Source organism: Hibiscus syriacus, unplaced genomic scaffold (assembly GCF_006381635.1).
Source record: "Hibiscus syriacus cultivar Baekdansim isolate YM2019G1 unplaced genomic scaffold, ASM638163v2 tig00011079_pilon, whole genome shotgun sequence".
Lineage (NCBI taxonomy): Eukaryota > Viridiplantae > Streptophyta > Magnoliopsida > Malvales > Malvaceae > Hibiscus > Hibiscus syriacus.
Window position 1 is genome coordinate 821,241 of NW_024062242.1, and position 15,201 is coordinate 836,441.

Below are 15,201 nucleotides of genomic sequence, written 5' to 3' on the forward strand. Positions count from 1 at the left end.
TTTTTTCGGCTCAATTGACCTTAAGGAATAAAATAAGCCTAGTCACTACAATTGCGTCGAAGCTTTCACCTGTACAAAGAAAATTGTTTGAGGATACTTGTTTCGGGCTATGGCTGAAAGTACAACATCCGGGTGGAGATACTATGCTGACCCATTTGTGGCTTCAGACCATGACTAGCGATCTACCCGAGAGTATAAAACGTGGTAATGAAGAGATATGGTTTCATTTTCCACCGGCGTATATGTGTTTTGGGCGAGAGGAGTTTTGCTTAATCACTGGTCTACGCTTCGGACACGATGATGCAGGTCGATACACTAGTCATATTACCCGTCCATCATGGTTATCCCGGGTTTTTCCTTAGCTATCAATGGAGAAGTCGAATTTACACGTCGACGACTTGACGAGATTATTTAATAAGAAAGATGGTTTTACTCGGATAGATGACGTCGATGTTGTCCGAGTATGCCTTTAAGTACTTTTGCATGCCGGCTTTTTAGGCAGAGAGGCCAGACTACCTATTCCTAAGGACCTAATATTATTGGTAGAGGACTTAAACGCATGGAACCTGTTTCCGTGGGGTTCGTATCTATGGAAAGCTACCTGGAATAAGTTGTCGTCTGCCTTTGATGACCGAAAAAGTTTGCGTGGCGATGGTTCCAAATACACTTTGTCAGGCTTTATTTGGGCCTTTAAGGTAAGAATTTTTATATAATGTTTCCAAAATTATAATTAATTATTTAACAATTACTAATGTTTGTGTATTATATTGTTTGTAGATTTGGATATTTGAGGCTTTTCCCGGCATGCAGACATATGCATTAAAAACTTCAAATGATATCCATAGGGCTATTTCCTGGAAGAGGAAACGGCGGTTGTTGGATTGGGAAGAGTTACTACGGTATATGACAATAAATGATGTAAGTTAACACAAATACTACCATATATAAACAAGTTATTACTAGTACACGTTTAACATTGTTTGAGCTTTTATATTGTTAGGAGGCCAACACTCCATTACAGAGGCTGACACCCACGGAGGTTGAGTTTGCCACTGATTAGTGGCAAACTAGTAAGCATTTTTTTGCTGGCACGGATGATGAGCAGCCTCCACTTCGAGAGTCATCACCTCACCCAGAGCCATCACCTGATCGACCACACTATACACCTCTACAACGAGAGTCATCACCTATTCTGTCACATCATCGAGCCTCTTCTCCACCATCACCTCATGATAGGCGACCGACAAAGATGCCATGACATTTATCTCCCTGTTCTCCACCTCCACCTCCACGGGATGAGTTAGGGGAGTTACGTGATGAGGTCAATGCATTGCGTGAGGAGGTCGGTATTTTACGCAATGACAATGGTGCATGGCGTGATGAGGTATATACTTTACGTGGTGAGGTAGCCGCTCTACGTGAGATGGTAGCATCGTTACAGAATGAGGTTCATACTCTACGCAACGAGGTAAGTTTAAGATTTTTAATATTTAACTTGATTTACTCGTAATTTCACTTACATTAACCATTTCACTTAGATTACTTAGTAAATTCATTCGGTTACTGCCAATACTGCTAAACAGTTCTAAAATAACCCTGTGAAGTTAGTATTTGTCTTTGTTTTGTCTTTTGGTTGAAGTAATGTAATTCATTCAAGTTTCAATTTGCAGAAGAATAATAGTCGCAACACGAAACTTAAAATCGCAACGCGAAAATGACTATCGCAACGCGAATTTAACTATCACAACGAGATAATCGCAATGCGAAATAAAAATCGCAACGTGAAAATTGCAATGCAAAAATGAAAATCGCAACGCGAATTTAGTTTCGCGTTGCGATTTTGGTTTCGCGTTGCAATTTTTATTTCGCATTGCCATTATCCCGTTGCGACAGTCAAATTCGCGTTGCGGTAGTCATTTCCGTGTTGCGATAGTCATTTTCGTATTGCGATTTTAAGTTTCGTGTTGCGATTTTAAGTTTCAGAAACTATTCTTCTTCTGCAAATTGAAACTTGAATGGATTGCATTACTTCAACCAAAAGACAAAGACAAATACTAACTTCACAGTGTTGCAAATTTAAGTTTCAAGAATAAACTACTACTCTTTATGTTGTCCTTGAACATGCACTAAACCTATATGTTGTCCTTTTAAATGTTTATATAAGTGCTTACTTCTGGAATGTTATCTGATGCATTTTGTGAACTATGATAGAATAATGACTTGGGTGAATATCGTGCAAGTTTAAAACATATTTGTCTTTGTTTTCACTGTTTAATATCATATCTGTTTATTTACTGATTTATGTATTAATTTATTTTTAGCGGCTCGATAAGGTGAATGCTTTACGTCGGGTTTTCTTACACGATGGGGTTCACACATTAGATGGCGTGCACATGCCATTACGTATCCGTTCACCCCAATAGTGCGAAGACTCCGTAAAAAGAAGCCTGACTCACCTATTATCGTTCAAGAGGCCCCTATCATCCCTTAAGAGTCCTCTCCCACCGTTCAAGAGGCCCCTGTCATCATTGAAGAGGTCCCTCCCACCATTCAAGAGCCTGATTCACACGGCGTAATATGTCAAATTATTGAGAAACCCTCTCACGTGCCGGACATGATGGATGAGTGTTGGCTTTCGTATGAGTTACCGGCCAGTACCATTTCGACAGATGAAGTGTATAGGAGAAAACTACCGAAAACAATTCTGGATAGTACCCTTTGGGCTAAGACCGCAGTTGATTTTTATCTACATGAGCGGAGCTAGGGGTGTTACGCTGACATATACAAACTCAACGATGATATGTATTTGTTGCTTGATCGGTCTTGGTGGGGTGTATTATTAGGGGTTGAAGACAATGGCTATTTCGATGGGGGGTAAGTCTTATATTTCATTTTGATTAATTTTTTTAAAATTTATGTAATTTACTAATATATGTATTTTTTTGTAAAACAACATATTGATGCATGGGTGTCACGTCTTCTGATAATAAGGAAACTGAGGAAAAATAAAAAAAATATGCGATATACAATTATGCCGACGTCTTTTCACGTAGTTCACTTGAAGAATCAACGAGATGAATCATATGTGTTGGGTAATGGATAAGCTAAACTTTATCATGCATGGTGGGAGGTCGATAAGGTTAGTATTTATTTTTTAAATATTTTAAAGGTGTTCATAAATAAATGCACAATTGAATTATTACTTATGATTGCATGTGTTTATCCCTATTTTGGAACATAATCATTGGTTTCTCGTCGAGCTTCAGCTCCCATCCCTGAAGACAACAGTATATGACAGCATGATAAATTACATATCATTGTCTGATTTGAGAGATATTATTAAGGGATGGAGCTCTCATTTGGCTAAATTCTTGGATGTGATTAATTATTGGATTTATTATGGAAACAAGAAGCCAAAGAAGTTCAATGTTACAGTTATCAGAGACGAAACCGCGCCACAACAAATGCAGGAAGCCAGAGGGGATTGTGGTCCTCTCGTATGTATGTGCTTGGAGCGTTTGACGACATGACATATACAGTTTCTACCTCTCACCGATAGAGATAGAGGTGCAGTAGGCTTGTGGTTTCGGTATTTTATGGCTAGAGCGATATATGCGAGACGTTGCCTATCTGCATCCGCGTTATGAAAGTGTCCATAAACAATTGGTAAGTCAAATGCAAGTGTTGTTAAGTACCTAGAATTCAATAATTTGATGTTTGTTGGTTTTAGATGTGTAGAAATTGTTGTTTGAGCAAATGTTTGGTTTCTGCAGGTTAATCCTGAAGTGAGCTGCGTGAAATTGATGTATGGGTGCATAAACAACTGTCTGGGGTACACTTTTTTTTATTGTTTAATTGATTCTTAAAAGTTGATTTGTTTAATTAATGAGTAAAATAAGAATTATTATTATTTTTTGCTTGTTTAATTGATTTGTAAAAGTTGATTTGTAAAAGTTGATTTGTTTAATTGATGTGTAAATAATTCTTATTTGTGATTGTTTAATTGATTGAAATGTAAAAGTTAATTTGTTGATTTCAATCTGCATCATATTGAAGGCAAAAGACCTATTGAAGGTACACTTTTGCAATGCTAAACTCAAAATCATAATACGAAAGCCAAAATCACAACTCGAAAATCAATTCGCGTTGCGATAGTCTAATACGCTTTGTGATTTTCTCGTTGCGATAGTCAAATTCCCGTTGTGATAATCAAATTCGCGTTAAGATAGTCAAATTCGCGTTGCGATAGTCAAATTCGTGTTGCGATAATAAAATTCGCGTTGCGATATTCAAATGAATGTGTAATAAGTGATAACAACTGAATAGATCATAGCAATGTTCAAACTCAAGTTACTAATACATGCCTAATTGAAATATTTAAAGTTTATACATAAAATACACATAATACAACGTTTGCATTTAAAAATCACATAAGTTAATAGTCCCAAAAGGTGAAGCCGGTTGTGATTAGGATTTTGATTTTGATTGCGATTTTGATTGCCTTTTGCTTGACACCATATGAGCTTTGGATTTTGATGAGGATCCATATTTTGGTAGAGGAAAATATGATTGTGATGGCACTGGTGATCCACATGTCAACCTTGTATGACCACTTTCCTTACACCGACTACATTTCGATCTCTTCTTCTCTTCACCCTTAGACAGTATACGATCGTGACTTTTTTGTCGGCCAGGTAGCCTTCTGTCCATGGCTGGTGGTAAAACTGTTTGTAAGTCATCTGGTATGTCCCACTTAGAATGATGTGGAATAGGGTAGATAATCTCGACATAAGTCTGTCAATATACTTCTGTATTATAGCGTATGCGCTTGAATCATCTTGGTTTAAATGAAGAGCAACTTTTATAACATGGCCACACGGATAACCAGATGTTTTCCATTTCATATAATTACACGTCTTTGCATTTAGATCGACAAGCCCATTTAAGTTATTATCCAGTACTTCAAACAAAGTGTTTGAACATGGTTCAACTCTCCATGACATTGACTTCACAACACGTTTCGTTATCTTTTTTTCAGTCCATGGTGTAACACGATGTTTCAATGTTCCTGTAAATTTAAATAAATAATACTTAGTAAAATATATGATAAGTTACGAATTTAAAGAAATAATACCTGCATGGTTTCTTTTCTTGTAGTACCACTGTTGAATAGAGGCTCGAAAAAACTCTATTAACATAGTAATGAGTAATTTTCGGGAATGACGACTTAGAGCGTTGATTGATTATACACTATTAGACGTCATGAAACCATATCTTGCTCCAAGTTGATGTACTCTTGACCATCTTTCAAACCCGACATCTTCTAGTGTTTGAGCACACTGAGGCAAAACACGTCTTAAACAATTTATATGCTTATTAAAATCCACTTCCCGATAAGCTTTTACAGCCTTCCAGTATATCCATTTGTGATTTTTTATACCAGCAGACCTTGATTTTAGATTTCTATACAAATGAACACCACAAAGTCCATGAAAAGCATCTGGGAAACACCTTCTAACAGCGTTGTCAATTGAGTTTGCCCTATCGGATATGATTGTCAGATTGCTGATAGGACCTATGCAATCCCTAAGATACCCCATAAACCATGTCCATGAATCAGAGGTTTCAGATTTGCCAACCCCGTAAGCTATTGGCAATATCCCATTGTTAGCATCCATGACTACTGCTAATAAGTTTACTCTAAGGTATCGACCTTTCAAATGTGCTCCGTCAACTATAATAACTGGGCGCATGCAAGTAATAAACGAACGAATCTACAAAATAATATACACAAGAAATATAATCATTTAAATGTGAAATGCATGTAACTAACAAAAATGAGTTAACAAAATTATATTGATTTACTAACCGCAGCACCAATGGCGATAAACAACAACTCAAAGCGTCCATCTCTATCTGTTTTGATATGAGTTACCGACCCAGGATTTTTTAGCTTTAAATTGTGACAATAAGCCGGCAATTGGGCAAACGATGCTTCTGGCGACCCCCTCAACAATTCCAAGGCATAACATTTGGCTCTCCAATCTTGAGAATATGAGATACCAATCTTGAACCGAGCATTCATGTCAGTCATAATTTCATGTCCCCGATATACCCTACCATTCAAAAACATTAACTCAGCCAGAAAACCACCCAACACCTTTTTGTTTGTCTGTCTATGGTGAGGAAAAACTTGGGTTCTTGAACATGTATGTTTATCAATAAAAGTCCTAACTTGAAACATTTTGCAATCTTTTATCCTCTTTGCAATCATACGCCACATACAGTTTTTGTCAATCATACACCTTGTTTCGAAACGATCTTTGCTTTATTTGTTAACTTTTAATTGATAGCCATCTTCCACACATTTCGTATACAAAGCTATCTTCAAGTCTTCATTTGTATCAAAACAATCATCTTTCTTGATACGAATAATTTTTGTGTAACAATCAACTGCTATCTTTACCAACTCTTCTTCCGGTATCTGAAGTAATTCTGGCATATTCCAGTTATACTCTCGTGGCATTTTCTTCGGGGAATTTTCTTCGGGGATTTCTTCTTATTCTTTTTCTTCTTCAGGGTTATATGAATTACAGAATGGATGTTCAACATGTTAATTCACAGTCGTAACTTCCTCCTCAGTATCATCAACAACATCTTCCTCGGCAACGGTTGTTTCATCATCAAAATTCGGGTATTGACCAATATCAAAATCATTACACGCAGGGTCTGTTTCTTCTTCTGAAACATCATCAAAATCCGAGTATTGACCAAGATCAAAGTCTGGGTATTGACTAAGATCAAATTTTGAATACTGACTAGTACTTACAATTTTTTCTGTTGGCTCATCATCGTCTAACTGGTCAATACGAAAACCGGAATTTGGTGTTGAAAGTTGATTGGGATTTGGATTAGGGAAAGGTTGTGGGTTTTGAGATTGTGTTTGGTATTGGAAATGTGGTGAAACAAAATTTGTTTGGTGATGAAATTGTGGTGGAACCATTAAATTTTGAGCACCATAAACTGGGGTTGAAAAACTTAGTTAATTACTACCCGCTACTGACCCAACTTCACTACTTATAGGTTCAACATCTTCATTGTCGGTTAACAAATAAACTTTACATTTTCTCTGATAAGATAGCCTAAATCCACTTAGGGGCTCTAAATTCAATTTATTTGCAACACGTAACATTAGAGTTTCATAAGTTAACTTTTTTAATGACAGTTTTAGTTGAAGATTCATGGGTAAAGGCATATATTGTAAAACACCATGAACATTCTCCCATGACCCTCCAAAACACAAATCTATCCAAACATGATCAACATTAGATGATTTCATTATTGTAAATTAATTTACTAAACAAACGAGCTGCGAAACTAAAAACTGTTGCCGGATGGGGAAGGATGTCGTTGGATATAGGAACGGATGTCGTCGGAGAGAGTGATAGATGGAGATAGAATGAGTTGTGATTTAGGGATTTAGGTTATGAGTTGCTGCTGCTGCGTAGTTATATACCTAAAACAGTTGTGTTGCGAAACTAAAATCTATTGCGAATTTGAAATTCAGTGTTGCGATAGTCAGAATCGCGTTGCGATAGTTAGAATCGCGTTGCGATAGTCAGAATCGCGTTGCGATTTACATATTCGCATTGCGATAGTCAAAATCGCGTTGCGAATCTGGAAACTGATTTGCGATACAGGAGATCGCGTTGCGATTTAGAGACGCATTGCGATTTTGTTGGTCATTTTGGCAAATCGAAAAAAATTTGGTCAAAATCGTATATTATAAGGCATTTTCGGTCATTGAGGTTATTTTCTCTTAAAAATATTAGGTTGATATGGGGATAGGAGAGGGAGTATCCGCACTCGATCCGCCCGTTTGCCATCCCTACTGCCATACTTAATATATTTTTACTACTAAACTAAAATTTTAAAAAAATAATTATTACATATAAATTAAATGTATAAAAAGTTATTTCACGAAGATTTAGTTGTAACATGCATGCCTAAATTATGACTTTTATTTTAAATTAATCTCTTTAAACAATTTAATTTTTATCTTTAAATTACAACTCTCACTTTAAATCGATCCACAAAATTTTATACATTCCAATAATATCCCACTAAATCATTCAGAACGTCAAGGTTAAAATTAGAATATTTAAAAGTTTGGGATTAATATAGAATGAGGGTTATAGTTTGAAGATGAATTTAGTATGTTCAAAAGTTTTGGGACTAATTTAAAATAAAAGTATAGTTTGAGGATGAAATTATAATATTTAAAAGTTTAGGATCCAATTTGAAATGAGGATCATAGTTTAGGGACATGTGGATTAATTAACTCTTTCAAGAATGTATAAAATAATTTTTATAAAATATTAAAAATTTAAATTTATGAATTAAACTTAAACAAACTAAGTTCTCAGATTAATAATTTAATATGAATAAAAAAAATTCAGGGAATGCTACTGTTATCCCTTTTATGGATCTCCTTAAGCATTTGACTTTATCTTTATTAAAACAGTTAAATCCATTTATGTTTTTTTGTTTGTTTTAGGGTTGGATTTGACATCGTTACAATTGTTTAATATGGTGTTTATTTGTTATTGTGGTGATATTTTTTGTTTTGGATTATGTTATTAGATTTGGATACACGATGTGCATTCGTGAATAGTTTTCTCGCGTCGTTCGACTCTGATTTATGATTTGTAAATATTTTTTCAATAATTTAATCTATTTTTATAGTTCGTCTATTCGTATTATCATATTTGTTCGTATCTAACTTTTATTCGAATTTTTTTAGTTAGTTTTTTTAACTTTTTCATTGTATTATATAATTATTTTGTAAATTTGAGTGACTAGTTTGTTGTCTTAATAATTATAAAAAATTGTCCTTATTATAGGTTTAATTTACAATATTGATTATAATTTTTTTATTATAATTATAAATATTTAACCTTTTTAAGAAAATTAGGTACAAGTATCTTACTCATAAAATACGTGCACGATGGTTAGTCTCATAATAATATAAAAATAAAATTTATGTTTTCTATAAAATAACATTAATTATATAATATAATATTTGTTATTAATATGACGTATTAATAAATTAATGTAGTTTTATTTGAATTATTGTATTTAATCCGTCATAGTTTATATCTTATTTATATTTACTAACAAATATAAAAAATAATTTAACATACAAGTTTTAAATTTTATAAATTTAAGGTTTTGGGTTTAAAAGTTAAGATTAAGGATTTACGTAATATTATGGGATATAATATCCAATTCATCTTTTTTTTATGCAAGTGACAGTCAAAATTATATGAATTTTATTTTAAAAATATGTATGGTATATGTTAGTATAAGAGATATTATCTTAAAATCTCGTCACGTATACAAAAGAGTATCCTACAAAATATACCTTTTGAAAATATGCTTATACAAAAACGTGTCTTATTGAAAAGGGTACAATTTAGGTAAGACAAAAAGGTAAAGTACACAAATATTTTTCGTTTATAAGGTATTATCTTATTAAGTCATTTAACTATTAAAAGTTATAAAATGATTATGATACTTAAGATACTGTTTTATTGAGTTTATCGATTATTAAAAGTTATAAAATAATAATCCGATTATTAATGTGTTGCAAGTTCGTTCTTTTTCATTAAAAATTTGATGTATGTCCGAGTTATACGTTAACTTACTAATTGAAATATGATAAAATCATATTTTAAAGATTTTTATTGATACCACCATTACTTTCAAGCAGTGACTTGTCAGCATAATGTTTTAAGCACTCGTTTAATATCACAATATAAATGAATATTTGATTTATAAAATATAACTAAAATGATTATTAGATCAAATTTTATCGTATCTCAGTCAACAAGTTAACGTCTATCTCAGACGACCACCAATTTTTTTAATGAAAAATGATAAGTTTGGAACATATAAATAGTATGATGATTATTTTGTAACTTTTAATAGTTGAAAGACGCAACAAAATAACATCCTATAATTAAAGGATCATTTTATAACTTTTAATAGTAAAGTGTTTCTACAAAATAACATCTTATAAATGGGCTTAAGTATTATTTTAATGAATTAATAAAGGTCGACAAACAGAATGTCGCCACGTCATATCAATAATTAGACAATGAAGCGTGGCAGGAATCTACCGGTAGAAACACTGGACTACGTTATTAGTTACCGCACCTGAATAAAACACAGACGTCGCGCGGTGCTGAAGCTTGAGCTTGAAGTCAATCAGTCTATCTTAGAACTTCAACAGTTAACTGTTTAACTTTCCCTTTTCTGTTTTTTTCACTCACTTTTTTCTCGCTTCCCAAACACAGAAAACCCTTAATTTTCTTTATTTCTTTTGTTTCGTTTTCATTTCTACTTTGATTCCCCTCTTTTGCTCAGCCAATTAAATTTCGGAAAGCTATGGAATCCGAAGCCCCGATGACAAAGAATCAAACTCTCAACGACATCATGAAACGATCCTCTTCTTCAAGCTCCGAGATAATTTCTCCCCTCCACTCGCCCCACTCACCTCTCCGATCCGATCACGGTGACCCTGACCCGGCCGAGCCCAAAAGGACACCCTCTCCTCATGTTTCTTCGGCGGCTTCCCCCGTCGACAACTGCAAGGCGCTCGTCATCGTCGACAAGCCCACCCAGTTCAAATCCAGTTCTTTCCCTTCTCCTTCGCCGCCGCTTTCCCCGACCACTCCACCGCAACAGCCGTCGAATTTGACAGTGAATCGAGCGGTGAGGGAGGAAGGACCGGGAATGACGACGAAGACGAAACTGAATGGTGAAGCGGGAGAAGGACGAGGAGCGAGGGCTGTGGCGACGGTGCTGAGGAGATCCAAGGTCAAGGAGACTCTGAAGATGGCGGCTCTAGGGTTTCGATTAAGTGAAATCGTTTTATGCTTGATATCTTTCTCCGTTATGGCTGCTGATAAAACTTCAGGCTGGAGCGGTGACTCTTTCGATCGCTATAAAGAATACAGGTTTTCATCTTTGTTATCGATAAATCAGCCATGATATTTTTTATAATTATGTTAATTTGGTGAAAATAGATGTTATAATTCTGGGATTTGTTCTTGTTCCCGTTCAATCATTTTGCTTAACAATTATGCATTTCTTAAGTTAAATACACATGTGTTCATCTATACTTTAACGTTGAAAACGATGAACTAGGTTACCAAATATTGCATTTGAGTAAATGCTCTTATTATAAATTCTATTAACTAATATTAAACAGAGTATCATTAGCAAAACCCTTCATTTAAGCGTGGACGAAAACGTTAGTATTTTATGTTTAGGAGTCGAACTTATAAAATTATAATTACGAAAACATATTATCAATAGAAAATATAAAGAAAAATACCATGCATTTAAGTATGTCGATTTAATGAATTACATTGCCCTTTTTCATTTACAGGTATTGTCTTTCCGTAACTGTGATTGGATTTGCATATGCTGGGTTTCAAGCCTATGCTCTAGCTTACTATCTCGTCTTTCAAAAACATGTCATCCGCCATCATCATCGTCAGCTGTTTGATTTCTCCTTGGATCAGGCAAGTTTTTCTTTTTTATAGAATACTTGTTGTAAATTAGCCACCATAGGTTCATTTTTAGTCGTTAATCATCCGTGGCATTCTGGTTTTCGGTGACATTTGTTGTCTTGATTAGCATGCAAGTTAAGTTTATGAGAATTCCCCTTTTGTGATCACAACAATTAGTCTTATCCAGTGATGGTGGGAGTGACAATTGGAAGTTTGGAACTCCATTTTCGTCCCTGTTTCCTTTGTTCTATTTGTATCACTATCTTCAGCCTTGGCTCCGTATGGTTTATGTCCAGAGAGATGCTAGAAACATCATGAAGGGGCTGAAATAGTAAACCTTATTAATCAGGTTGAGTTCCAGGTGTATATAAAAGGCTTAATTGAAAATAAGTGCCCAAATTATGCCTATTTTTTTTGCTTTAGGTGCCTAAAACTTTTTTGACCCATAATGTTTTATTTTGTTATCATTTTAAGGTCGATTTGTTAATATCCGTCAACAGAGTTCATCACCCAATTATTACTTGACACATGGCATAAAATATTTTATTTTCTCAAAATAAAAAACCTAAAATTCTTAATTTCTTAAGAAAAACTCTAAAATCTTTAGTTTCTAAGAAACCTCCTCCAAAATTCCTAAAATCCCATATGACGCCGAGCGCCACCTTGTCGCCGCATCAATGAAGTCTCCTCCTCCCGTTGCAAGAGTTGCAAGGCCCAGTTCATTACACCTCTCTTTTTTCAGCCGCACTCATCTTTCGTGGCACCTACCCTCATTCGTTGTTAGTGGCACCTCGTTCGTTGATTTGCAACTATAGAAGAGTGGGATAATTGGTAGTGAGGTCTGGCGACAGCCGCGACAGAAGGGTGGGCAGTGGTGGTTAATTCAGCAATAATACATGGAGCAGGAGAAGGGATTTTGGGGTTTCTTTTTGAGAGTATAGTGGTCTAAACAACTATAGTTTTTCTAAAAGAAATTAAAGGAAATTAAGAATTCATGTGTCATGCATGCATTGGGTGACGGAATTTTTTTATGGACGTTAACGGTTTGACTTTTAAATGGTAACAAAATAAAACCTTATTCATCTATTTTGACCAAAAAATTTCAGATATCTAAATGAAACAAGAAGTATAGTTTGGGTGCTTATATTTCAAATAAGCCTATATAAAACTGTTTTGAGTTATGCTTTGTTCGGGGTCAAGGCCCTATGTTGTCCAGTATTAGTCTATTATCATAATTAGATTTCCCATTTTCTTGATAAGTGGAGTTCATTGGACGTGCCTTTGCATCCAATATGCCAGTAAAATTGCGCAATATGCATGGATTCAAGTGTCATATAAGATATATATGGCTGTTTGAATGACAAAATTGTCCAGGTGCATTTATTCATATGTGCAATCACAAAATGCTGAAAGGGTATTGCTTGCTTGTTTGGTTCTATCTTGCAGATACTAGCCTATTTGTTGCTTTCAGCATCATCTGCAGCGGCCACGCGGGTCGACGAGTGGCAAACTAGTTGGGGAAAAGATGAATTCACAGAGATGGCTAGTGCCTCAGTTTCAATGGCCTTTCTGGGTTTTATTGCATTTGCATTTAGCGCGCTTTTATCTGGTTACCAACTCTGTACCAATGAATCTGCGTGATCCCTGATGTGGTATCAAAATCACAACACAATCGGTTTTCATTATCGTACAAGGAAGAACATATTTTCCTCTAAAAAGTTAACAATGTATATATAGTTGCAAGCAGTCGTTTTTCAAGGTTTAATGAACTAGGAAAGTGATCTATTCTGGTAAGAACGACACTAAGGAGATGCTTGTGTCTAAGAAGACAAATAGGACCAAACTGCTCCCACTTGAATGTTTTCTACCTGCTAAATAATACAGGTTTATGAGTAACATAATACATATTAATTTATATTATTATTTTTTAATATTTCCAATTTAATATTGAATATGTTTTTATATGATATATATTTTATAAAATTTATTTATGTAGTGATTACTCTATTACACACTGACACTTCAACCTATTTTAACGTTTATATTATAGATTATGAATTAATTCTATGCAACGTAAAATGTATAAGTAACATAATATATATTATATTATAAACTTATAAAATGAGTCAGATTTGACTGTAAATATTCGAGTTCAAATTCGATTTATAATTTAAATGAAACAAAAATTTTATCTAATTTTTTTTTTTCATTTTAATATTCTTGTCCAAATCTTTTAAAATATTAAATAATTTTTTTAGCTTGAATAAATGACTTGATCTTTAAATAAAGTCTGATTTATAATAACCATGACAAGGCCATGATTATTTTGCAGCCTAAAAATCTAGAAATTTATAAATTGAAAAACAATATTTAATAAAATATAATCTCAAATTATTTGAAAAATGTACTTCAGTTTTAATGAAAGCGTTGTTATTGTGAGAACAAAACCAGGGAGATGCTTGTGTGTAAACAGACAAAGATGAACAAGATGCTCCCACTTAAATTACATGATACCTACTGAACAAGTATCTGTAAGGAATATCATAGCCAGCAATAATATGGACACTATGTGAGCGTGTATTTTTTAATTGAGCAACATTATTATTTTAAAGAGAAACATTCCGTTTATTAATTAATAAAGGTATATTATTTTTTAAGATTTTTCATTTGATATGCCAATATTGAAAAAATAATTTTATAAGTGGTGTTTAAATGATATTAAATTTATTTTAAGTTGTTTTAAAAAAATTAAATTACAAAAGAATAGAGCACTTAATACCATGAACATCACTTATAAAAATATTTTTTCACCAATAATATATCAAATACTAATAAAATTTGTAATTTATTAGTCATTTGTTATTTTATTTGAAAATTTTATATAAAAGTATAAAAGAAAATATTAATAAATTTGAATTTTAAGTAGAGATTTTTAATTATTTTATTTTTAAAGAATACATATACATATGAATATAAAATATTTTTATTATAATATTAATTATAATTTATAATAAAAATATTTTACAATATTATTTTTAATTATATTAAAATTTAATTAATTGATTTATTACGATTAAAAAGGACACCGCTTTACTCATTCATCAAAGTCTTAAAAGTCTAAAGCACCACTTATCCATGTATTAATAATGTTACCGCCCCACTTCTTCCACTGCCTAACTATATTTATATTTAGATTGCACCGAAATTTGGAAAGGTAAAGTAAACAAATCGTTACTGATAATAAGGAGATGTTACGTTAAGTTTTCGATTATTAAAAATTATAAATAATTTTTAATTATAAAATATTATTTTGTTAAAATTTTCGATTATTAAAAGTTACAAAATAGTTATCTGATTATTCATATATTTATAATCCTTCATTTTCGGTTAAAAATGACGATAGTCTGAGTTATACGTTAGCCTGTTCAGTGAGATATAATAAAATATAATCCAAAAATCTTAAACGATTATCATATCTCAATCAACATATTAATGTCCAACTCAGACGACCGTCAATTTTTTAACGGAAAATGACGAGTTTAGAACATATGAATAGTTAAGTGATTGTTTTGTAACTTTTAATTGTTAAGCGACTAAACAAAACAATGTTCTATCATCGAAA

At 33.3% G+C, this 15,201-nt stretch overlaps 1 protein-coding gene across 1 annotated transcript; it reads left to right on the top strand.

Annotated features, from left to right (window-relative positions):
- The first annotated feature begins 10,308 nt into the window (after positions 1–10,308).
- Positions 10,309–13,429, top strand: LOC120204580 (CASP-like protein 4A3). The gene is made up of 3 exons (XM_039204639.1): positions 10,309–11,021; positions 11,456–11,591; positions 13,026–13,429. Exons 1-3 carry the CDS (start codon positions 10,450–10,452, stop codon positions 13,218–13,220), a joined length of 903 nt encoding a protein of 300 aa, XP_039060570.1. The 5' UTR covers positions 10,309–10,449; the 3' UTR covers positions 13,221–13,429.
- Positions 13,430–15,201: the final 1,772 nt, after the last annotated feature.

Bases quoted from the DNA above. Each gene is read 5' to 3' on its own strand.
- LOC120204580 (XM_039204639.1), top strand. From the start codon at position 10,450: ATGGAATCCGAAGCCCCGATGACAAAGAATCAAACTCTCAACGACATC. The intron at 11,022-11,455 runs GTTTTCATCTTT...TTTCATTTACAG, and splicing joins GATCGCTATAAAGAATACAG to GTATTGTCTTTCCGTAACTG. The intron at 11,592-13,025 runs GCAAGTTTTTCT...TCTATCTTGCAG, and splicing joins TTGATTTCTCCTTGGATCAG to ATACTAGCCTATTTGTTGCT.